This window comes from Chamaea fasciata, unplaced genomic scaffold (assembly GCF_029207755.1).
Source record: "Chamaea fasciata isolate MVZ Bird 193981 ecotype frontalis unplaced genomic scaffold, bChaFas1.0.hap1 SCAF_2, whole genome shotgun sequence".
NCBI classification, from domain to species: Eukaryota; Metazoa; Chordata; class Aves; order Passeriformes; family Sylviidae; genus Chamaea; species Chamaea fasciata.
In genome coordinates, this window is record NW_027094087.1 from 43,770,987 (window position 1) to 43,796,817 (window position 25,831).

The 25,831-nt window shown below is 38.9% G+C and overlaps 1 protein-coding gene across 3 annotated transcripts in view; it reads left to right on the forward strand.

The window, feature by feature from the left end:
• The window catches only part of ZMYM2 (zinc finger MYM-type containing 2), a 92,870-nt gene extending 67,265 nt beyond the window's left edge, over positions 1-25,605 (forward strand). For 2 of the 3 annotated variants that reach the window (XM_066175835.1, XM_066175834.1), the window contains 13 exons: positions 407-572; positions 1,407-1,441; positions 4,617-4,746; positions 4,916-5,031; positions 5,763-5,934; positions 7,433-7,534; positions 9,485-9,579; positions 10,542-10,710; positions 11,631-11,782; positions 15,727-15,841; positions 16,944-17,195; positions 17,566-17,686; positions 20,335-25,604. In XM_066175835.1, the coding sequence (XP_066031932.1) occupies positions 407-572; positions 1,407-1,441; positions 4,617-4,746; positions 4,916-5,031; positions 5,763-5,934; positions 7,433-7,534; positions 9,485-9,579; positions 10,542-10,710; positions 11,631-11,782; positions 15,727-15,841; positions 16,944-17,195; positions 17,566-17,686; positions 20,335-20,527 (1,818 nt within the window). In that variant the 3' untranslated portion in view covers positions 20,528-25,604. Of the gene's footprint in view, positions 1-406; positions 573-1,406; positions 1,442-4,616; positions 4,747-4,915; positions 5,032-5,762; positions 5,935-7,432; positions 7,535-9,484; positions 9,580-10,541; positions 10,711-11,630; positions 11,783-15,726; positions 15,842-16,943; positions 17,196-17,565; positions 17,687-20,334 lie in introns of all 3 variants that reach the window. The other variant, XM_066175833.1, reaches the window with a different exon arrangement.
• Positions 25,606-25,831: the final 226 nt, after the last annotated feature.

Genomic DNA, 25,831 nt, shown 5'->3' on the forward strand with positions numbered 1-25,831 from the left:
TTAAAACAAAAAGCACCTGCGAGTTTGGAGTGAGAAAAAATGACTTGTATTGTCCTCAGTTCAATAATGTCATTAGAAAGTCTGTCACTTTCTGCTGTTATTTTGCAGAATGCTTCAATGAAATTAATTTGAATTGATTCACAAAATTCTTTTTTTTGATGACTGTGTAGAAGAGAGCAATTTTTTTATTTATGTAGTGACAAATTAATAAAGCAGATTTATTCTGGATGCTAACCGTCAGCAAACAATTGAAAAAGAAGGTAGCTTAACTTTTGTACATAAACGAGACTTAACTGTATAGTGGTACTGAATCTTCAGTACTCCTAAAAGTGTAGCCTTTTAAAATGTAGAAATCATTTTTTCCCAAGGCCTACTTAAAAACGTGCCAATCTTCCTTTGCATTAAGGCTGTGCGGTGTGACTGCTGTAAGTCCCAAGGAGCCCTGAAAGAGAAGGTGCAGTGGCGCGGCGAGATGAAGCATTTCTGCGATCAGCACTGTTTGCTCCGCTTCTACTGCCAACAGAACGAGCCCAACCTGGCCACCCAGAAAGGACCCGAGAACCTGCACTATGGTAGGTGCTGCTTCAGGGCTGGAAGTGTCAAGCCAGATGCTTCTTTTAAATGAAAGATTGAAAGCTGCGTGAATTATTTATTTGTCATAACAAACCGCATAAGAGATTATCTTTTTCTGTGTTATCATCAGAGGCAGCATTGAGCTGTTCTGGGTTACGTGTAATTTTAGTGCTGTATCATCATGGGAACAGAAAATGTTTTCCTCTTTCGTTGTGCTCCACTTTGTCATTACTTGCTCTATGGAAACACCTCTCAAAATGCCTTTTGGTGACAGAGAACAGATGCACTAGGAATGAAAAAAAAATACATTAAATGGGATTAAAGGAAATAAGTGAAATGGAAATGAAAATACAATGAAAATATCTAGATAAGGGGAATACATTGCTTTTTTTTCCCTTTCTGTTGGCAATAGGTACCGTGTAATTTTGCTGATGGGCACTGAATATATGTTTGTGGTTTAAATGTCAGGCAAAGTTCAAATAAACCAGCTGTTAAATTAATGCAAGTATGGTAACTCAGCTTCTTTGTATAGCCATTTTCCTACTTGAACGTTTTGGTGTTTACTTTTCTGAAAGAGACTGTATTCACATCTGGCTAAAGCACTGATTTATCATTTGCCTTTGTGTAAGGCTCAATACTTTAGTGTTGAGGGAGATCAGAAGGGAGATGTCCATGAAGGATAAGTCTTGTGTGCAGTTCTCACCTGCAATATGGTACTAATGAGTTCTCTTGTTGTGATGTTATGTTGGTGTTATCTTGAGTTGCTTACTGAAATTTGCTTTGCTTTTGAAAAAGAGAAAACAAATTCTAAAAGTGTTTCCTTATACTTTTAGATCAGGGCTGTCAAACCCCCCGGACAAAAATAACAGTAAGTACATATATTTAACGCACTTATGTATCTAACTCTCTCTCTCTAAAACAGAATTAGATGTACTTAAAATGTGAGGTACCAGTGAATTAAGGGATGCTATTAAAAACCACAAATTAGTGTCTTTGAATGATCCTAAGCTAAATTTATGAAACTTTTTAGTCACTTTTGCATCTATAGGTGAAATAAAAATTTCAAATATTCATCCTTTCTTTTCAGTGTCTTCTGGGAAACTAAATCATCAACCATGGGTTTTACATCCATAGTGCATATAAATGTTGCTTAAAATTAATCACCAAGCCATGTGTCTTATCCACATGTTTAGACTGATTCGGCATATTTATTGAGTATAGAAAGGGAAGAGAATTTCACTGCTGGGATATTAAGGTGGTAGCTCAGCTTTAAAAAGCTGAAAATAAATCTTCAGTTCTTAAATTTTATCCTTCCCAAGAGTAGAATTCTCCAGGTGCTCAAGGTCTGATTGACTTGGTTGCAGAGTAGGGAAGCATAGCCTTTTGCAGAATCACTGTTGGGAAGGGTCGCGATCATCAGTGGAGCAGCAGCCTTCATTGTGAGTTTCAGTTTTTCTCAGCTTGTCAGAAGTACTGTTAATACTGTTTCTAGTTAGCTTAGTGTATTTTGTTTGAAACTGTAATGGTTTCATGTTTGCTGAATTCTGTTTGCCAGATTTAGTGCAGTGATTTGAGTGTTTACTCTTTTTGGGGTTTTTTTTGTAAGTTAGGATTAGGAGAGAAGCAAAAGCAGGTTTAAATCTTAAAGGTATAAAGATGCATTTTATTAACACGCATTAAAAGAAAAAAAATGAGAATTAAACTGAAACTTTTAAAACACTTTTTCTCCTCCCTGGCAGATGTTCACTTTCCCACTATGAACGGTATATGTTCCCAACAGAGAGACAAAACCTGTGATTTTTAGTTAGTTTCACTATTTGAAAGTAATCTTTCATCAGTTCTTTAGGAGAGGAGTCTCCCTTAGAATGTCTATGGAGTTTCTCCACTGACAACATAGAACAGTTCTCTTGTGGGTCTTAACTCTCACAAAATCAGCCGTCTGGGAAACCTGCTTTTGTGAAGCCCCTCCCATTAGCAGCTTTTCTAACACTGCATGTGGGTTATGTTTGTTTATTTTAGGGTACTGTTTAAGGATGCCTTTTTTAGTATAAAATAAATGTTCTCTTTTTCTATTTCTAAAAATCATCTTCATCCTAAGGAACAGAGGCTTCCCTTTTCTTTGGGAGCGAAAGACTTCACATCACTTTCTTTCTATCTTCCTCTGCTCAAAGTTTCCTATTAAATCTCAGTTATATCAGTCTACGACTCTAACTAGATTTCTGCATCCCCCTAGCAGCATTTATATGTTACAGGGAAAGTTAGTCTGGTTTTTATGGTTTTATAAGAGAAGTTCAGCAAAATGAGGCAATTCTTCACTTCTTTATCTTATTTAGGACTTAAGTCTCCCTTTTCACTGACTTGCGTCTCTTGCCATGTTTTCTCTACGCTCACTCTGTCCTTTTCCTCTCACTCAAGAGAAGGGGTTAGGAAGCTTAGGAAGCCTCCATACACAAGGAAAAAAGTACTATCATGCCTAGGCCTGCGGTGGTGGCATGATCTCTGCCTGGCTGCAGGGCTGTGGAAGTTTAAAGCTGTGCTGATGGGGGAGGCTCAGTAACTGCGGCCAAGACCTCAGTAGCCGGGCTGGTGGATGCCTTCACCCCTTCCACCCCTCCGTCTCATGGCGTGCTGCTCCTTGGGGCCTGGGGGATATCTCTTTTGGCCTGGCGGTGGTGGGGGGGTTGGGTAGGCTTTAAAGTTAGCTGGATTTTAAGCTGTAACCTCCCCTTGACCCCGCTGGCAGCTGAGGGGGCCCAGGGGCACGGCCAGGCCAGGGCCGGCCGTGTTACCTGTTCCAAGGCAGGTGGGAAAAGAGCAGTTTCCCGGAATCGTCTGATATTTGACCCTGTGTGTGCACAGAGATGTATAATTCCTCTATTGGCTATAGTAGCTATCACTTTCGAAACCAGTCACTAATTGATTTAACTATAACTTCCTGAAAAAATCACTTCCCCAATGTCAAACTACCACTGAAACTTAGTTTTGTTTTGATTTGTTTGTCACATGGAAGGTCTGAGAGACTTGCCTTTTAAATGCACATAGGCATTAAAGATAAATCTTAGATTTAAGGGAAAGTTTTTGATGACAACATAAATATATTTGTGAAAAACACAGAAAATTGCTTAGGTGACTAGAGACGTTAGACAAGCCTAGCTGTCATGTTCAAAACTTTCAGTATTTTATGTTTAATAATGTTAATTCAGTCCATAAATTTTTAAAGATTGTGTTAAAGCTGTGTGTGACACAGTATTTTTTAATGCATTTTAGGGAGTGTACACCTGTTAGAGCTGTTCTTGAGACTGAGCTTTCTTTCCATATCCAAAGGGACATATGGGGCTAGTCTTCCTACATATGACCAAATAGAACTGAGGGTTTTTTTCTCAAATCAGGTTCTAAAAGAGGTTCTAGGGTGCAAAAAACACATCTGGAACAAGAGGGGTTTTTACCTCTTGACTGTAAGGACATAGTTTGAACATTTTGGGATGTTCCCTGTTATTTGTTGTCACTGTTTTAGAGCCAGCAGGGGGAGCACGAAGTTTATACTTTAGGTACTAAAAAAGTGTTTAGAGAATTTCCATTCAGAAATGCCTTTTTTTTTTTTTAATGATTTTTGAACTATGGCATAACTCAAGAGGGTTAGATCTTGAGCTTAAAGTTTGTTTGTGCTGCTCATAATGAACTCTTTTTACAGCTAAAATTATTTTATATGTTATAAAATTGCTTAAATTATGCTTTTACTTAAACAAGAACATAAAATCTTCAGAGTACCTTCAATTAAAAAAAAAAAAAAGGAAATGAGCCAGATGTGCTAGCCCTGAGTAAAGTACAACTGCTGTTATGATCCTGGCAGTGGCAGCTTAATACTAGGAACGTAGAATAGCTTGCAGTTATAGAATAGTAGTTGGTGCTGTTGTGTTGTGCTTCTGTGAGCTTCCTGTTCACTATCTCATTTATAAAAAGTATCAGCTGATACATTAAGTCAAGAATTTTGTGTTGGAATATGTGTGGTGCAACAGCACCTTCTCTTATTTGCTTGTCTGCAGGGCTCAGCTCCACCACCTTCTCCAACACCTAATAGAGAAATGAAGAACAAGGCAGTTCTTTGCAAGCCTTTGACAATGACAAAAGCCACGTACTGTAAACCTCATATGCAGATGAAATCTTGTCAGACAGGTAACTCCTGAACTGTGCTAGAACTAATTTCTTCATTGCAGCTTTTTCCTAACTATTACTGTCTTTTAACATATTGCAAATATTCTGATTTTTTTTCCCACTAAATGGCAGGTGTAAATTTTATTTAAATACCTGGCAGTATTTTCCTTTTTCCTTTTTCTTTTAACAGAAAATGAGTGGAAAAAAGAGTATGTCCCAGTGCCTATTCCTGTACCAGTCTACGTTCCGGTGCCTATGAACATGTATAGTCAAAATGTTCCTGTTCCTACCGTGGTTCCAGTTCCTGTAAGTGAGACTTCAGCTTCATTTTAAAATTGGCATCCATTCACATGCATGTGTGGGACCACCTTGTGTTGCTGCTTGTTCTCCTTCTGGTGTATCTAAAGGATTGCAGGGTGCAGCAGGACTGTTTATTGAAAAAGCATTAGAATCTGACGGTGGCACTTGATTCCCGGGTTATTCTCTAGGACCTGTTTGCGTACTTCCAGTGTGAAAATCTTGTGCCACTTGAGCTTTTTAGGAACAGTTCTGAATGATGCGTCTGCTTTTGCTGAATATGCTGAATAAGCCTTTAACAGCAAGATTTGTTCTTGTAATAAGGAAGCTGAAAAGGTTGTATTGGGAAAGGATGGCAGAGTGTGGGATAAACAGTAGGAAAAAACAAGCCAGTAAAACAAGATGCTGATTTGTCCAAACTGTTAGTCCAGACAAATTGTTGTTAGTCTGAGGTTATAATCAGGTGGGCTTGAAGTTCCAAAGACCCTTCGGTTCTTTCTTTGACCAGCTATATTTTTTTTTTCCTGTGTCCTTTCCTGCTTTCCCTTTTGTTCATAGCTCCTTCATATTGGGTTTTTAACCTGTCAGCATTTTTTGTTAGCTCACACTAGACTGACTTGTTTCTAATTTGTATCAACTATCTCTTCCAGAAGAAGAGTATAGAATTTTTGTGTGGTTGTTGGTTGCTTTGTTGTGGCATTTTTTCTTTCCTAATTATCTCTGCCTCCCTGTCTGCACAGGTTCCAGTTCCAGTTTTTTTGCCCACTACTCTGGATAGCACTGAGAAAATCCTTGCAGCAATAGAAGAGCTGAGGGGAAAAGTGCCCTCAAATCCTCTGGAAGCTGAACTACTGAACCTGTCAGGGGTGGTGCCTGAACATATTGGAAAAGCTGAAGCTTCTGATGTGACCAGTGAGTTTCCTAATGAGTTTGGAGTGGTGGGGGATGTCTGTGACCAGAAGGATTGGGTTTGGTTTTTTATTTTAGGGAAAGTTTGAGTACAACAGTGCTGTCATTGAGGTTTTATATTAAGTTGCATTGTACTTTAAGGTCAGATGGCAACCAAGTACCACACAGCCACTTGCTTACTCCCCTCCCACCTGGTGGAAAAGAGATTTGGAAAAAAATGTAAACCTTGTGAGTCAAGAATACTTTAATAATTGTAACAAAATAAAATACAATACTAACTATACTGGCAAATACAATTAAAAGAGGGGAGAGAGGAATAAAACAGAAGAAAACTAAGTGATGCACTGTACACGTGCTCAGCACCCGCTGATCCATGCCCAGCCTGTCCCTGAGCAGCAGTTGGTGGTCCCCAGCCAACTTCCCCCAGTTATCTACTGAGCATTGTGGGGTGTGGGATACCCCTGTGCACACTTCAGCTCAACTGTTCTGAACATGCTCCCTCTCAGCTTCTTGTGTGCTCTGGCAAAGCATGGGAAACTGAGAAGTCCATGATTTAGAGTAAACACTACTGGGCAACAACCAACATATTATTCTCATAATAAAAATTTATATCTGAAGATCAAAAAGTCCCACATACTTTGTACTTTCAGTTTCTCAATGCCCGTGTCTCTTTACTCTTCTTTCCTGGCTCTGCTTGCCCAAATCTTCAAGTCTCTTCTGTATCTTTCCAGGAAAATTTGCCTTCACTCAGATGAAATTTTGAAGGTTTTTTTCCAAGGTCTTTCACCAGATATCTGAAAGGTTGTTGACAAATTACATAAACTTACACTTTGTGCCTCATTATACAGGAAGCCAGTGGAGCTGCAGTCCCGGGAGGCTTACTGTATTAAATCTATTGCCATTCTTCTACTAGAACTGCACTTTTCTGGTAGTACTGCAAGGTTGTCATTTTCAGTTTCTTGCTCTCTGTTGTGAAGCACAGCTAGCTAAATGAGCAGATGTATGGATCAGAGCTTGCTCACTTGCAGAGTACTGAATTTGGAGCAATCAGGGTTTGCCAGAAGCTGGAGATAGTTCAAGCTTTGTTTCTCCCTGCCTTCCTGCCTTATTGAGAAACAGATCCTAGAAAATTAGACTTGAAAGTCTGTTCTGTTATGACATGATCAGGTAGGAAAATAGATAGTTAGGTTTGTCAAAATCATTTGAGTTCTGGGATTGGTAGATATGATCTAGGTTCACCAGTATTTGATTTTTCTATATGTGTGCTTGCTGACTCACCTTCATGGAGAAGAACAATGGGCTAGCAAGTGTCTTTTATGTTTGAAGTAAGTCAGGTGGGAGAAGTAAATCTGAGCTCCCAAGAACAAGAAAATGTAGCATGGTAATGAGCAGAACAATCAGTTTTAGAACAACTCAGCTTCTAAAGTTACAGATCTGCACCATTTGGCTAATCCATGTGTTGGTTGAAATAATGAGATTTTCTTCCTTTTCTTTTAAACAGATGTGATAGTTGACTCAAATCTCCTAAACTCAGAGTCACGGACGAGCTTGCCTGATGTTCCGTATGAGCCAGACCTTGATATTGAAATAGATTTTCCAAGAGGTAATTCTTCTGTGATTTTAATAGATACTGTGACACTGTGGGCAGCTGTTGCACCTTGTTTAATCACCTTTCAGAGGAGCTTTATTTGATTGCAGGGTCCACCTGACTGACTGTTAGGCAAAACTTTGCCATGCCTTTGTAAGCTGGGGGACTTCTGAATTAGTTCTTCCATCTTTCTAAATAAAGTAATTGAAACAATGCAAAGAAAAGGGAAAGTTAACTATTTGCAAAGAACTTGGCTGCATCATTTATTTTGAACGTTGATTTAGGAGAGTTATTTTGAAGGCTCGAGGACTCAAATGGCATGTGTCATGTAAAACATAATGAATGTGTTCTTCAATCACCAGGTGTTTTCATGGTTTAGAGAAGAAATTACTAAAGGGTCAACTTCCCACTCAAGTTTGTTAGTAATTTGCAAGTTGGCGTGCTGCACATCACTTGTGTTACTTTTCAGTATCTTGGTAATGTCAGCCTCTGCATTTGAAATGGTAGCGTTATTTGAATTAGCAGGAAAAAACCTACTGCTTTGAGACCTTTCTTGAAAGAGACTCTTGGTGCTGTGTAGTACAGTTTCTACCACTCTACAGAATTCAGGGAACAGTGTCTGTTTCCTTACACCATACCCCAGTCAATCTAAGATCTAAGAAAGCTTCTGGCTGTAGTTACTGTCCCTCTTACCTAACTTCTCTTGGACACATGACTCTCATACCTCGCCTGGGCAGGTTCTGTATGAGCTGACAGGCTTCTTTTGTGCTGTGTTGTAGATGCCTGCAGTAGATGCCCAGTTTGCTCTGTGCCTAATTTAAAGACAAAGCCTGGGGCTTAGTCTGACCTTAATCTTGGGATGTTTATTAGTCAGATGCATACTAGGTTTTTAACCCTCTTCATAAGCGAAGCTGGGTACATGAGCTAGAAAAACCATAAAAGAAAAGAAGTAAGCAAGTTGGAGCAGTAAGTGGCAGCAGTCCATAAGAGCCATTGATTACACTGAAGTGCTTCTGAGATAAGACTCTTTGTGGTATCAGGAGGAGGACTGCTTCGGAGTCTGGGGCAGAGTTCTGAAATCTCTGCATGTAAGTGCTATTTCATCTGCACCCGTTGGAAAGCTGTCGTAAGAAATAAGGTGGTGAAATCAGGCTATCAGAAGAGCATTCAATTTTGAGTGAAAACATTCTTTGATGGCTAAATGAGGGATGAATCATCTTCAGTAAAGTAAATAAAGGTGGGGCTTGCAACAGTAAATCCATTCAAATGTTGTCTCATTCCTCAACATTGCCTGAAATAGAGTCCTCAATAGTACCCCTGAAATGTTAAATCAACAATATTTTGATGTATTGCCATACATTTGCTTATCAAACTTATCTGTAATATCCTTCATGAGCTAGACCTCCACTACTTGTATAGATACAGACTAAAACCAGTTTCACTGAAGGAGTTTGCCTTCTGATCTTAATGTTTTTAGCCAAGTGTAATGTGCTACAAGAAATAACAAAACATGAATAGAAAAAATCTAAATACATGAACAAAGCTGCATGTACTAAGTTAATTAGTATTTCTTCCAGCCATAACTGCTCATTCTCACCATACCTAAGAGTTTTTAATACCAAAGACAGCCTGGGCAGAAAACATTATGTAAGAGTCTACAACAAGGAATTCTGCCTTAGCAACTTAAGATAATACTTGAAACGTTGAGCATTGTGTCCTCTGAAACTTACTTAGAAATGAACTATTTGACAGCTTTGTCTCACAATTTGACAGCTTTGCCTTAGTTTGAATATAAAAACAGGTTTGTTTCTTTTGTGAACAAATTCCAGTGTTTGGTTGTATTTATTTGTGTGCCTTTGTGGACACCTTATGTTAAGGCACACTAATATCGTTAATTGGGGTTTTTTTCAAAGCAGTGTTATTTGAAAGACATTTCGAAATAAGTTTCTGTTAATGTATTTTCAGCAACTGAGGAGCTTGATACAGAAAATGAGTTTTTGTTACCTCCTGTTTTTGGTGAAGAATATGAGGAACAGCCAAGGCCTCGGTCCAAAAAGAAGGTAATTTTTTCATGCTATTAAAAATATCAAGAAAAGCACAAAATTTATGTAGGAAAAAATATGCAGTTGTTGTTTTTTTTTTTTCCTGTTAGTTCTCATGCTGATTTACAGCATATTATTGTCTACTCATACCTAATATCCTATCTTTATGCCATAAATTGATACATTTCAAGTAATAAAATCATTTCAGTGGTATGTCTGTTGCAGATGACTGTTGGATTTGATAGGAGTGTGATTTGTAAATTCTGGTCGTGTTTTTGCTTCACAGTGGCAGGACTATTGATGAAAGATGCCACTGTGTATATAAATACTGTATTCTTAGCAATGCTATTTTACCTTCTACTTTGAACAAAGGTGTCTTGGTTTAATTTGATAGTAAGATGGAAAAACATTAGCATTACCATGGTTTATAATGGGAGCTATAGCATTTCCTTTATAAAAGAGTTTAAAAATAAATTTTTAATTGCTTGTAATTTTCCCAGACTTTATTTTAGTCAACCTTAGTTTAGACATTGGTTACAAATTAACCATAGTCTTTTATTTCGCTGGACACTACCAAGAAATAGTTTCCTATGCCTGGCACAAAGCTGAAATGGTCTTGTTCCAATAACTGCAGTAGATGTTGCAGCTTTAAAAGAGACAGCCAACTTCTAGTAAAGCTTTGTAATATTAAGTAGGTCTTTCTAGTATCAAATCTGGAGTCTGAGCTTTCGCTGTTTTCCACAGGACATTATCCCCATATCCACTGCTGGCATGCTTTAATTTGGAGCCAGTGCTGGCTTTTCCATTGGTGGGTTCATTGGAGCCTGTGACACAGATTTGTCTCATCTTTAGCTCCCTATGCGTTAACACGATGAAATCCTTTGGGTGCCCTGAGGTTCAGCGTGCCCTTCCACCTGCAGTTGGCTGTGCCAGGTTCTGTGTCCCTGCTGGTGGCATTAACCTCTGTGTTCCCGTGGCAGGGCGTGAAGAGGAAAGCCGTGTCGGAGTACCAGTCGCACGATGACAGCTCGGAAAACTCCGAGTGCAGCTTCCCGTTCAAATACGCCTATGGGGTAAACGCGTGGAAGCACTGGGTAAAGTCTCGCTATTTAGACGAGGAGCTTCCAGAGTTAGAGGAGCTGAAGTCAAGTAAGTATTTCCAAAAATCTGGCATCCAGATTCTGACCTGGTAGGGAAAATTGCTGTACTTGTGTGATTCTCAGCTGGAATTTTTGTTAGAATTTTTCTCATGCCCTTAATGTTCCCAGCATGACTTTATTTTACCACAGCGGTGCCAAACTCTTTTTTTTTTTTTTTTTCCTATTTTTTTCTTATTTGGTTCAAAATGCTGAATCTCACACTTCTCCTGGAAGCTAGCACAGCTCCTTCTTGTCTGTTCTGATTTTCTGTGACCATTTTGATCTTTTGTTTGCATCCTATTTTTCCTCGTATTCTAACTCACTTCAGAGTTCACACCATTTCTGGGCTTTCAAATGGCAAGGGAGGGACATCCTCCTAGTCTTTGTCCTGTAACAAGATCTTCCTCTGAGGCTGGCATTACCTGCCTATGGAGCTCTGGCACAAGGTGGCCTTCGATCCCCAGGAGCCATGCTGCACTTTCTGCAGTTCTCCTCTCTGTACACATTTGTTCTGTGAGGGAAAAGGGGAATTGCTGCTACTCCTGCTGCTTTTCAGCTCCCACATGCATCTCAGCACCCTTCTGTTGTGCTCTTGGATCTTTGGAAACTGCCCTTCCCCCTCAAGGTGCCCCTCTACACCACTGGCTTCACATCAGCATCTTGGGCTGCTTCTGTGTCATCCTGAGCTGTGAATGACAGTAAATTTGTTAGCAGGTGTTACTGCATTTGGTTTAGACTTTACTGTGGGAGCCTTGATTGTTTTAATACAGACCTAACATTTTAACTGCTTAGTATATTTTAGTCTCATTCATTGGTTAATGGAGAGGACATCAAGCCAGTTTCCCACTTTCCAGTCAAAAAATACCCCATCCCACATTTGCTATGTGTCAATTCTGTTGTATAATGTAGCATTTCTTCTCTATTTTACAGTAAAGTCTGTGAAATTAAAGGAAGATCTATTATCACATACTTCAGCTGAGTTAAACTATGGGTTGACACATTTTGTCAATGAAATTCGAAGGCCTAATGGAGAGAACTATGCACCTGACAGCATCTATTATCTGTGTCTTGGAATTCAGGAGGTTAGTAGAGGCTGTAGAGATGGGAAATGGAGCTGCTGATTTGACTGTAACCCATTTCAGTAGAAGAGTGGAGATAACATGGATTTACTGGCTAGGAGCTACCCTTAATACATGGCTGTGATCAGGCTGCTATATAATCACATTGTAGAAAGCTGTCTGTGTAGGAAATGAGTTTGCAGACCCATCCTGAAAACTCAAACACAGATTGGTATATTGTAATGCTTTTAAGCTTCTTGCTGGGTTAAAGCAAGTAATTAACCCAGTCAAAAACTACATAGTCTTCTCAAATGCTGTGCTTCATTTTGTTTGCTAAAGATGTCCAGTGTAAAAACGGAATGAAACAAGGCATGATCTCTAAGCATTTTACTAATTCCTTAGCACATAGAGGAAGCAATCTAATTAAATATCTTTTGGGGAGGTTCTACTTTACTGAGTGCTGCAGACTGGACATGCAGGATAGAGTGCAGGAAACTCTGCTACATTGACTCTTACACAGAGTTAAGATAGGAAGGAGTCAGGTTAGATGTAATGTATGTGAAGGCAAAAATCTATCACTAGCTAACTAGAGAAGCTGTTTCACAGCGTATCTTTTAAGCAGGGAGAGCTGTCTTAATTTTTGCTACATAAGGCAAAACATAGGTAAAATAAGCAGTGTTCAGAGCTGAGAGCACAGAAAATTTCATTCAAGTTAAAAGGCAATAGAAGATGTGTATGATGTGGAAAGCAAGCTGCTCACAGGGTTTGCAGTTCTACTTAAACTCTTCCATACTTGAGGCAGTGGACTTGTATCAATTAACAAATTTTTTAATAGAAATATTTTAAAAATAAATAGTACAATAGTAATTTTCCTGTGTTGAAAGTATGCAAAAATGAAAAGTTAGTTGCTACCTTTGCCTCATCGTTGAAACTTGAGAAGCAAACATTGATTTTAGTCGGTGGCTTTTTAGTCAATATTGCTACAAGGCATGTTTCCAATTGAGCCAGCTTTCTGCTTCTGCACTTCCATGATACACTGTCTCTCTGTACCTTTCTGGTGAATTGAAAATACTCATGTTAAGCAGATAAACAGTACACAGAGGAAAGTATGTGTTTATAAAATGGAACTCAAATAATATTTTTAAAATCTTTCTCTTTTTACCTTTGACATAGTCTATTTTGTCAGTCATGAAAGCTAGTTATGTATAAAACACCTTTTTTTTCAGCTCATCAGAACCATAGTGTGTGTGGCAACCACAATTATCATGAGGCTTAAGACGCATACACAATGCTGGAACATTAGTGGAGCAACGTGTGGTCATTTTACTGTAATTTTACTGCTTATACTTAGTGTCCAGTATTTAATTCAGGGAATGTGAACAGCCCTGATGTGTTGGCTGGCCAGACTGGTAGGAAGATGCGCTGTGTTCTGATGAGTTTGCATTTCACAAAGGCAGACAGCAAGTGAGGGACAGAAACATGAGCTGTGAGGGGCTGCATCCATCATCTGTGTGCTACTGGAAAATATTTGGGGGTGTACCACCCTTCTGAAGAAACATGTTTAAGCAAGATAGTGGTATGCTAAATGCAATGTAGTTGTCACAATGTACAATAAAACTCCATGGCCTCATAGAACTTGCTTGGTCCTTTCCATCTGACAACCCCAACCCTGAAAGAGAATAAATTGTCTGCTACTGCATAGAAGGTGTTGGTTTTGTTGAACTTGGAAGGGGCTCAGAGGAGATGAAATTATGCCATTTAAAGTTGGGCCAAAGGTCATTAATATTTTGCTATCTTAGAGTAAGTTTCTCTTCAAAGGAAGAGAATGTAGGAACCATAGGCTAGTAAGAAAGTACATTACCTTTCCACTAGCATTACTGCACTCACTCATTGTGGCTAAATACACAGTTTGGAGCTTTTCCTCATGGATAGAATCTGGTTTGAGCCCAGGAGTCGTCAAGTCCTAAGTTGGTTGTTTTCTTGGTTTTTTTTATTTTGTAAAATAACTTTTTCCTATTGGTGAAGAACTGTAAAATCCATTCCAGGAAACTGGTCCCCGAGTCACATGGTGCAGTTTCTCTGTTCAGGTTCATTTGCAGGTGAAATTGTTCTGCCTTCAGACAGAAGTGGTTCAACAACGGTTTTGATAACTCTGAAGTAGTGATCCTGAAGAGTATCACACTTAGAAATAAAGGCTGCTGCATGATCAGACAGGCATCTAGTGGAGAGGGTTGATCTAGAGGGAGGTGTTAGCCTGTAGTGTTCCTTTGTTGCATCGTGGCCTTCGTTCTTTGTCACTAATTGGAATTATTGGGATTTGGTTTGGGGTTTTTTCCTTGTTTTTTGTATGCCTGGTAATGGGGTTGTTTGGGCAGGCTGATGGAGTTTGGCAGGTGTTTGTTTGAAGGCCAAACAAAATCGCTGTGGACAGCGATTCAGCCTGTTCTCTCCTCTGTTGTGGGATTCAGAGGCACATCCAGTTCCTTCCTGTGCGCTGCAGTTACAGTACTGCTCATCTCAGGTGGGAGTGGCTTGTGCTCATCCTGCCCCTGTAAGGTTTGTAGAGCAGCGGAGCACAGCCTTGTGGTTTGGGAGTGAAGGTTGGCAGGTTTGGGTGATAGGTTGGAGTCTGCCCTGCTACCCAACCTCATCATTCTGTAGACTGTGGTGCTGGTGGTCCGGAGAGATCCAGACTTCTACTGGGGATGCCAGGGTTTAGTCAGCACTTACTGTGAACCAGGAAGAAGTAGTATTTTTGGTTGAGTTCTCACAGGCATGTCTGTGGATTGGTTTTGAACCAGTTTTCAGTTGTCATTTTCACTGCCAGCGTTCAGTGTGAGTGTTCAACGCAAACCAGAGAAAAATACATGGGGGAAAAATGTGCCAGGGAATGGAGGGGTGAACGCCATGAGCTTTATAGTAAGCAGTATTATCTGGCTTAGAATTGCTTTGTAAAATCAAAACTGGTTTATGTAGAAACAAGCACACGTGGGGGAATATTGTGCTTTGAGGAATTAGTTAAACTTATCATATTAAAAGTTATCTAAATGAAAATTTTTCTGAAAACCTGTAGGAAGTGTGTTCATTCCTTTTCCCTTATTATAAAATTAAATGCAAAGATAAGGAAGGCAGGATGTACTGAACCGTGATCACCTATTATAAATAAGTGTTGTGTTTAATGTTATTTCTAGCCTGGGTACAGAAATAGATGCCATTTCCAGAAGCAAATGCATTTTTTGTCTGTCACTTCTATTACATTCGCTAACAGGCATGTTCTTGCAAGGATGATGCTGAAGTGGAAAGTTTAAGGAGCCAATCCTCCCTTTCTTAGAAATGTCTCTAGAGGGGATAATGTCAAATAGTAGTCCTCAGCCATTAATTCTTGGTAAAGGTTCAAAAGAATTTCTGTCTATAAGGTCAAGAGGGGTAAGATAATTAGATTGCAGAATAGGCCAGCGCCTTGCACTATCGTATCATCTTTCTTGCACTGCTGTGTATTATTACTACAAGTATATGGGTTTTGGTGGGGTTTTTTCCCTCCGCTTTTGTATTGAAGGTGGTCTTGTTACTGTCTGGAGTTCACATTTAAAAGGGTAGGCTCTTACTAAATGCGGGTTTGTTTGGGGTTTTTTTTGAAGGCTTAGGTGGAGGAAAAGGTAAATTAGCTGTTTGTGGTTTGTGGGTTTTTTAATGACTGTCTGTTCATTGATACAATGTTGCACACAGGAAATCTTAGGGAAAAATGTTAGTTGTAATTAAACTGTGATTCATATCCAGTTAGAAATTTACAACATGCAATTATATTGAAAGTAACTGTTACCTTTTAGGTACTGGAAAAGTGGCACAGCTTTATTTTTAGATACTGTTTTTCAGTTCAATTCTTGCGCAGTTACAAAAAAAAGAACCCTGTATCACGGGGGTTGTTCTAATCTGGAATTGTAAACACTGTGTCTCTCTCTTTTCTGTAGTATTTGTATAGAAGTAATCGAAAAGACAACATATTTATTGATCCAATCTACCAGACGTTTGAACAGGAATTAAATAAAATCCTTCGAAGCTGGCAACCAAGCATACTTCCAGATGGTAATTTTCTTTTGTATGTTTTTCATCTCTAAATAGTTATGTATTCTTAAGCATGCATATAAAGATATATATATGTATGTTATGTATTGCAGTAGTAGTTGATGAAGAATTACACAGCTGTCTTCTAATGTAAAAACTGTACCTGTTTTTATTTGTCTTGTTTCTGGGTAATCCAGGCTACAAGAGTTGTTTTTGCCACTGACATTAAAATTGACTATACATGTTTAGGAGAGAAAGTGAAAAAAAGCTCTTTGACCTGTAGTTTTTACCTGGGCTGAACTTATTTTTTACCCCATTTTTTTTCCCAGATGGAAGCAAGCAGGCAGGCACTGAACTATATGCAGATAGGGCTAACAAGTGATCTGTTTTAGAATTTCTCACCTGGATTAGGAGGACTCTTTGCTGGGAGTTTTCTGCTCAGAAGGATCAACTGTTCATGGAGAAAGCAAATTTTTCCCAGCAGACCAGTGCTGGTGCTGAACTGCAGAATCAACTGTTCTTCCATCTTTCTTACAATCCTCTCTTGAGTGAGGGTTTGTCCTTGCCAGACCCTTTGCTTTCTCTTCTCAATATTGGCTTCTCTCAGTGCAGCCCAGAGAGCCTCCATGTTGGGCCCTTCCTGTATCCCGTTATGGTCAAGGAGTGCTTTCCAAGTGAGATATCCATTAGTAATAATAATAAGGTACAATGTTTGGAGGCCTTAACCTGAGCAGAATAAAATGAATATGCCTTTTATGACTGAATTAAGGTTACTCCATTGAATATTAATTTCTATGAAACAGCATGAGAGAGCTGCCTGTCAACAATGCTGTTGTAACTTTGTAACTAAACAGTAATGTGTTCTCTCTGAATCAGCCTGTACTGATACTTTCCACTGACTCTCTCAGTGAGTGTCTTTAACAGGTGGGTTTGGGGAGTGTGGACATATAAAGAGATAAGTTTATCAGTGGCTTCTGTCATGGTAATTTTATTACATTTCACAGTTAAAAAAACTCGTAGGGTTTTTTGGTTGGTTGGTTGGTTGGTTGGTTGTTGTTGTTGTTTTACCTTGACACTTCATGGGTTAATCCATTTTATTTTCTCTCCTGTTCTTTTTTCCAAGGATCAATATTCTCTCGAGTTGAAGAAGATTACCTTTGGAGGATTAAGCAGCTAGGATCGCATTCACCTGTTGCTCTTTTGAATACTCTGTTCTACTTTAACACTAAATATTTTGGCCTGAAAACAGTGGAGCAGCACTTAAGACTTTCTTTTGGCACTGTTTTTAGACAGTGGAAGAAAAATCCTCTAACAATGGAAAGCAAAGCTTGTCTTCGATATCAAGTGTCTTCCCTGTGCCGAGCTGATAATGAAGGTAGTATGGCAGTTCAAAATCAGTATTGCAGGAGCATCTGCATGGCACTGCTGAGGGACATCTGGGCACCTGGCCAGGAGCCAGAGCTCTACCTTTGCATACAAACTCTAGCAGCTCTCAGCTCGCAGAACTCTAATTGGAGTGTGTGGTCCATGGGGACCATAGGGTCTCTGAGTTAATTTGAGTCCAGTGGTCTCCATGTGAATGCTGTGACTTTGCTGTGGCTGTGGGTGGCATTTCCAGTTTGCAGAATTGCACAGTTGTGGTGACAGCCTTGTGGTGCTTGGTGAGCTGCTTATGGGGAATTGTATTGAAAAATGTAAAATAACTTCAGATTATGGCTTAGAAGTTGTTGATTTTCTTCCTAAAGATAAAATTGCTACTGGAAAAAGAAAACATGAAGATGATGTGCCAGTATTTGAACAAATTGAAAACACATCTGATCCGGCTAGATGCCCTGTGAAAATGTTTGAGTGCTATCTGTCTAAAAGGTAAGTGTGATACAGGGTGATACAGACAGGGTGTGGAATAAACCAGGTCCAGAAAGGATCATGTTCTGATGCAACATGAAATGTGCTCAGACAAAGGGAATGGGTTGAAATCTTCTGAAAAATACCTGAATGAAAGTATTGAAATCTCCAGTTCTGTATCTGGACAAGATGTGCATAAAGTGTGGAAGCAGTGGAATATTCAGTGTTAATTGTCAAGGGCTCCATCTGGGAATGGCAATACAATTCAATTTTCTTACCTGGGAATATGAAGTATCGCTGCAGACAATTGCTAGCAAGGGATCTGGTGAGTTTTGCCACTGGAGGTTTTGTTTGTGATGTCCCCATCTCTTCACTAAGAACTGCATTAAGGCAATGGATTTGCTTCATTATAAGTTACCAGGCATCTGAAATGCAGATGCTTTTGAGGTACCGAATGTGGAAGCATGTTTAAAATATTTTGTAGTAGGAAAACTACTCCTACTGGTGGTAACTCAGTATTCAGAAATAGCTTGTTTTCTTCCAGTCTCCACAATTAATTGGGCAGGAAAGAAGGAAGTAGAAATTATTACATTAAAAAAAAAAAGCTTAGGCAACTCTTAAAAAAATAATTTACTAGCCAAGTGTTTTGGAAGCTTGAAAACAAGATTTCTTGGAAAGTACTTTTCCTTTATTGTAACAGCCATTCAGGTATCTGATTTTAATGTAGATTTTGTGTGATGCCAAGGAAAATGTGGGCAAGTGAAACCAAAGAAATAAAATCGCCTTGTATATACAACACAATAAATTTGGCATGAGACTCAATGTGTGTTATGAAACAGCATCTTAGTCTTAAAGGTGAAGAAAGAGCTCGCACACAGCATCAGCAGAACCATGAGCACGTGATGTTACAGAGAGAAACAAGTAAAGAGTAGCTTGTGGTCTGTTAATACAACCACCTGTTTTTCATAAACTCAGTTGATCCTGGTTGTTGCAGGGACATTTTGCCTTCACTTTCTCTACTGCCATGATTTGGAAAGGATTTGTTATTAAAAGGTCGAAATTGGATTTTTGGACTGAGTTACACAGTCACTGGGGGAGAGACCGTGTAGTTTTTTTTTTTTTTCTTTAGGAGGAACATCTCTTCTTTGGGGAAAAGTGTGCTCTTAAACCCATTTGGAGCATCAGTTAGGATTGGTTTCAAGCCATGCTGTCCTGCAGATGTTGGTCACCATTGTTAACTAAAGCAGCAGATTGTTTCTTCTTGTTCTGCTTCTAATTTTGTTGAAATAATTTTAGTGGAATACTTAACACTGTAAAAATATTTGTAAAATTTTAGGTAATGCCAGCTGTTTGAAATGTACTTGGCAACCAGCGGACAGCTGTAGCTGAAATTTCAGGATGCTTTCATTCACAGCTATGAAACGCTGTATTATTGTCTCGTTACAGTCTCAAACTGCACGTGAGGGATTTAGATTGGACATTAGGGAAGAATTTCTCCACAGAAAGGGTGATTAGACATGATTAGACATTGGAATGGGCTGCCTGTGGAGGTGGTAGCCTCGGGAGGTGTTTAAGGAAAGACTGGACTTGGCACTCAGTGCCATGGTCTGGTTGACATGGGAGTGTTGGGCCACAGATTGGACTTGATCCCGGAGGTCTCCTAATTGATTCTGTGATTCTGTGATTGATTGCTTCTATAAGAATACTGTTGTTTCAAGGAAGTAGGGAGGAGGTTAAAATACTTAAATTATTAGACTATTTTAAACAACCATATTATACTTCTTATCTGGCCCTTAATCTGATTTCCATGAGAGAAAAACAGTCCAACCACCACCCCAGCAGGTGAAGAGCAACACCTGAAAGCTTATCAAGCAATCTGGGAAAGTGAGCTGGTAAAAATCCTTATTTTTACTGAAGAAACATGAAATAGAGTTGGCTCCTGAAGGCTGCAATATTTGTGAAGGAGAGAGCTTTAGTGATCACTTGCTCATCTGGAATTAAAAATTCTCTTCTAAGACTTGCCTAAATGGATGAATTGCTAGAATTTCCTGTAAGGAGTCTTCTCTAGTGTCTTAGAGGATGTTTCTGAGCTGCATCTAACTCCTTAATATAGCGGGCAAGGAGTTAAGGGATTAAGATTTGTTACAACCAATCTTTTAAATAAAATAGGAGGAGGAGGGATTTTAGCTGCTTAGATTTCTGTGCATCTCAGAGCTACCATCCTTGACTTTTCAAGTCTATAGGCTCTACATTCAGAGGTAGCCACGTCAGCCAACAATTGTGTGAGCAATTATTGATTTAATTGGTGTTATAATTAGTGTTGGACCTCTTTGCAAATCATGAAAGGCACTTCCTGGTTTAGCAAGACCTGGATCTGCAGGTTTTTGAGGAGTCTGTGGTCTCTTGCATGCTTGCTGAGTCCCAGGCCTCTGGGACTCTGAGGATGTGGAACTGGCTGGGTTTGGGCCAGACCTGGCATGGCTCCTTCTATCAACAAGGCTGCATTTCTCCACATTATTCTTTTCACTTTGGTTGGTTTGGGTTTTTTTTTTTTTGTAACTTGCCTAGGTACAGTTAGAATTTTGTTTGTGCAAGATTTCGGAACTGCTGGCAAACTGTTTTGTCCTGTGAGGCTGTGTTTCTAACCCCCTGTGTTTTCCTCGTTGTAGCCCACAGAATCTGAATCAGAGGACAGACATGTTCTACCTGCAGCCGGAGTGCTCCGTGTCGGCGGAGAGTCCCATCTGGTACACTGCCACTTCTCTGGACCGCAACACTTTGGAAAATATGCTCGTACGGGTTCTTTTAGTAAAAGATATTTATGATAAAGACAATTATGAACTGGATGAAGACATAGATTGAAACAAACTTCCAAAAACTGTCAAGGAAAGAAACAGCATTAGATATAGTCATGCTGCTAGACCTTTACTATGGAAAACATTTCAAGTTTACCCTTTGTTTTATGAGTTTTGTAGCAGTGTGTACCCTCACCCGGGTATTACCATGTAAATAGTTCGTGAGTGGAAGTCTCCATTATTCTGCGTAGTGGTTTTAGGATACATAACAAACACATTTCAGATTCTTTTTTTATTATTTATTTGATTAGGTATGTTTGTAACTTTTTACATTGCAAAATATGAATGAGAATGTGCCATGTGTAATTTTTTTCCCCCTGTAGTAAAATACATCCATGTTGCACAACCCTGCTGTTGGAAGCTCCTTTGGAGGAGGCTCTTTTAATGGCTTCTTAAACCGGATGCTTGTGTATGGGTAGCACTACTAAAATTTAGAACTTGCTGTGTCTTTCAGAATTTTTAAATGAATTGTAAACTAATAGGTTTTTTACTTTTTAGTTACTGAAGCCTTATAAGGTTATGTAGAGAGATTCCATCTTATGTACCAAAAATAGACGAAAGAGAATGCTGTCAATATTGGTGTACTGTAATGTGAATCTATTCTGGTGAAAACATTTTTTTGTTGCCCTTATTAAAACCTTAGTGTCCTTTCGTTACTTGTGACTCTCTCTCAATTGCCCCTAAAATAAAATATATCTGTAAAAATAAATGAATATAAGCTTAGAGCATGTGGTCATCCAGACACGTATTTTGTAAAAAAGAAGACTAAAACCAAAAGCCCCTCAAAAAAAAAAAGGGAAAAGAAAAAGGAAAAAAAAGAGGTGTCTGATGACAATGCCGTATAATCCTTTTTTCATATTTACTTTTCCAATCATAAATGCCAGTACCTCATATTAATGTAAATTTCTCCTCTGTAGCCTTATAGAAGAGGGTTCTATGCCATATTACGTGAAGTAATATGGTATGCTAAATTTTTGACTTCTGTTTGTCCTTGCATTGCTGTATTTAAATACAGTCAATACTTGACTATGGGTGGGAAGATTCTTTTAACTAATGCCTCCATTCAAAAGCCATATGAGATGTGAAGTTGCAACGAGTCGAAAGATAATTTTTCTTGAAGAAAAATCCTTTCATTTTCTCTAAATCCTTTCCTTGTGCTTACTTTACTTAAGTAGTCTGATTTCCAGATACATGTTTAATTGCTCAAGTTTTGTTACTTGTTCTTATTTAACTGATGAAACCAATATGGTGGTTCAAGCAATGGTTTTGCTATTGTACTGAAAAAAATGTAGTAGAATATTCTACTATAAAGTACTCATAAGCTTAAATCTCTCCTAAATGGCATTAATTATCTGTTGAGAGGAATCATCTACTAAAGGAGAAATTTTCTATGTATATATATTACCACCTGAGGATTTATTTCTTGCAAGGGCTGCATGGCTTTTTCATTTTTCTTAGCTTAAAAGAATGCACATAAGGATACATCTTTCTATATAGATAAATAAAGCTTCAGTTGCTTTGTTTTGTTAAACAAGTTTATTTAAATTTCTGCTATTCTGGTGTGTCTGTGAGTATGTATTGATTTTAGATATATCGCTATTTCAAATGGAGATGGAAATGTACATGTTTAATTTTTCATTTCTTTTTGGTGGCATTACCCTTCCTGTGAAATCAAGAAATACAACACAGCACCAGTGAGTAGATCACCAACAGCAATGCACCTTTCCCTTTGTGGTGAATATTTAAAAACTTTGTTCATTAACACTTGTTTTTTTCAAACAGCAGCTATAGAATATGCCCATTATACATAAAAGGGATGAAATCAGGAATTGTAGTCATTGTTCTGTTCTGGTCTCTCCAGCTTTTTTAACTCCCAATTTAACCATAAGTTAAATTTACATATGGGGATCATTACTAATTTCGTGCAAAAAATGAAATTTGAAATATTTTGTTTGAACATAACTTTTAAGTATTTTGATAAATAGCAGTAAGGATCACTTGCAGCCCTTTCTCTATAGTTCAGACTTCAACGACTTCAGCAGAGGCTTCAATGGCTCCCTGATTATAAGAGTGTTAAATCATGAACATACTTTTGTAAAACTGCAAACCTTTAATGTGAAACTGAAAGTTAAGTGTATGTGTTGACTGTTTTGTCTTAAGCAAGAGTTTTAAATTCTTGATCTCAAAATCAGATTACAGCTGTTTCTTAAATCATAAGGTCAGTCTTCAGTATGGCATGTTGAACAATCTGTAGGCATTTTCAGCACCAGAAGGAAAGAATGCTTCTTAAATTTTATCAGAAACCACATTATTGTTGTAAATTCTTTCAATTTTTTACTCAAGATTCATCTGCCATCAGTAAAAATATCCAAGTTGGGTTTTGAAAGAAATATTTTTACATATAGATCCATGTTGGAAATACAAAGACAGTTGTCAAGAAAATAACTTATTCCAGAAGATGGAGCTATTCCATCATCAGCAATAATGTTTTTTGAGTGGTTCATGTGTTCAGATTGAACGTTGTAAACTGCAGAGATTGCAGTCAGGTCTGCATCATGGTTCAATGTATGCATTTATTCCTAAATTTGAATGGTGATGCAAAATGCAATAAAATACCTTAGTTCTGAAAAAATAAAGATATGCAATTTTATAATAATTAGGAGTTCAGGGCAAATCGGGTTGGGTTTTTTTTTTTTTTTCCTTTGGCAGAACTGTCAGTAGCTGGAGTCGAATAAGGTTGATGTCAAGGAATTATATGCTGTGCAGGACAAAATATGATCCTCTGTTCTACACAGACACACAGCATTCAGGTAGTGATGCGTCCAAGAAACCTGCCCTCTCTCTCCTTCTTAAGAGGGTGTGTGGTGGCACCCTGGCTGTTGAGGGCATCCCTGTGAGCTCTGGCAGAGATTACCTGAGAAATGTAGTGTGGGGACTACACCACTCTGTCCACACATAGCCGTGCACTCCAGTCCTGGTGGTTTTCTTAACTTCTCCAGTTATGCCAACATGTGCTCTGCATCTCCTTGCTGTCAGATCAAGTTTTGAACAATTCCCAGGTGAAGTTGTGGCCTTAAGACACTAAGAAAGTTAGACAGCAGCAGTAAGAAAATTACATAGAAAATATAGTTCAGTGTGAGAAACAGTGAAAAATTCATGCAATTTTAAGAAAATAAATTTACTTTGTTAGTCATCTTTTTCAGCTGTGACTGTGTTCAGTCAATGAGAATAATGCAGCTTTTTGTAATTAGGGAACTAAGCATCAATTACAACAGTTGATTTTTATTGAACAAAAGGTTGTGGTTGTGAAATAACTTCACTGTGTACAATATTAATTACCTTTAAAGTTCTCACAGTGGGACTCTACAGTGCAGGAAATTTGTTTTCTTAGTATCTATGACTCTGTCCCATGAGAGGCTGTATAAATTGGTGGGGAAAACAGGAGAGGTGGTCCATAAACATTGCAGTCTCACAAGGAGGTGGTGTGTGAGATGGAAGAGAAAAAGGCATGAGTAGTGGTAGGAGATCATCCCATACCCATTTTTGCTGACTTTTTTTTGTTATATCAGAGGATTTTTTCTGTTCCACTTTCCCATTTTGTCTGTTACCGTTAGGAACAGCAGTCAATATTTTAGTTTCCATTTTTTTTTTTACATCCACTTTTCAGTTCATTGCACTCATGTTGTGCATTATATAATACACATTATCTGCAGGACTGAGTGTGTTGTAGAGTAAGTGGAGTGGGAGGTTAGGTTACTGAGATGTAAGAGGGTGTTTGGCCATCATAGGTGAAACGAGTCTCTGGATTATAATGCCAAAGGTTGATGATGTTTTGGAAGCATTGACATTTGAAGTACCCTTTGTTTAGGGTTAGAACTAAACCACAGGGTTTGTGTATCTCATGAGGGTTGTGAGTGTGGCCTGCTGTCCCAGGGGCTGAGTTATGTGTGGCAATTTCCCATTTCTCAAGTGAGAAATAAAGCTTTCCTCTGACAGCTTTTGGATTTGAAGCGTTGAAACCCAGAAGCCTCGGCACATGAGCCACAGCACTTGGGACCACCATGTGATGGGGCATGTGCTTTGAAACTCAGGCTAGTGTTTGTGTCTAACACAGGGAAACAGGACAGAAAAGACTGACTGTGTCCACTCTGAACAACTAGCAGAGTTTAAAAGGGGCAGGTTTAATATGTACTTTCTGATGAGGCCTTCTGAGCTTCTGACACCTGTTACAACTTCCCACATAGCCTGGCTCAAAGCTTTTCACCCAGCAATTCCTGTACTCATGGTGGATGTGGAAGAGGTTTGTATTTAAAAGGGTTTAGTCTGGCGAGTTTTGTTTTCAGGAAATTGGTGTGTTGGTGTTTCCAAATACATATATCTGAAAAATTGTTTCCTCACCCAAGAACTGGTTATCTTTATGGAGTAAAGCTACTGATACAGCAGTCATGCATGACACATTTGCAAGTGCATAATTTGAGTAGGGAATGATGCAGTTAACTCTCTGTATTGTGTCCCAGGTACTGGTGAGGTACTGCAGCACTTCTACTGATTGTTTCATAACATGTTTTTCTATCTCCAGTGTGCTTCCCACTCCCGCCCCGCTTTATTTGTTGTTGTTTTTTTTTTTTTTTTTTGTTTTGTTTTGTTTTGCTTGGTGCGTGAAATTAAAAGAAGAAAATCTTCGAAGATAACAATTCTTGGAAAAATCCTTCAAGGACAGTATCAGCCATTTCCTCTGTTGCTGGCAGGAGGATGTGAAGAGGTGGCTGCTGGCAAGGAGCCATAAAGTAGCCCTCTTGTTTGTCATAGCTAGGAAGAGCTATGGCATGAGTGCCTGGACTCTGCTGCTCCCCTCATGAAGCATGGTTTTACCTGGGCAAACAAGTGTCAGTGCCAGTCCTGGAAACACTTCTGAGCAGAGCAATTTCTGCAGACACTCACAAAAAGCAAATAAAAAATGAGAAGATCAAACTCAGCTTTGGTTTCTTACTCAACTTCTTTGAATTCCAGCAATGTGAGTATGAATGAGACATGAACATGATCTGAGTTTTGCTTTCTCTGAAATGTGGCATTTCCTGGAGAGGTGGTGTGTGGCACTTGGTGAGGGCCATTTCTGACTGCCACCCTGTCTTGGGGCAGGGGACAGTGCTGCTGCTTTCCTTCCTGATGTGAGGGCTGAAAGCTTCCTAGAACTGTAGAAATGTTCAAAGCATTAGTGGGTTGTGTCATGTACAATGTGCTTAGGTACTTGAGAGTACCTACTCTATTTTGTTTTTATACAAAAATTCTGGTTCATAAAACATGAAACCTC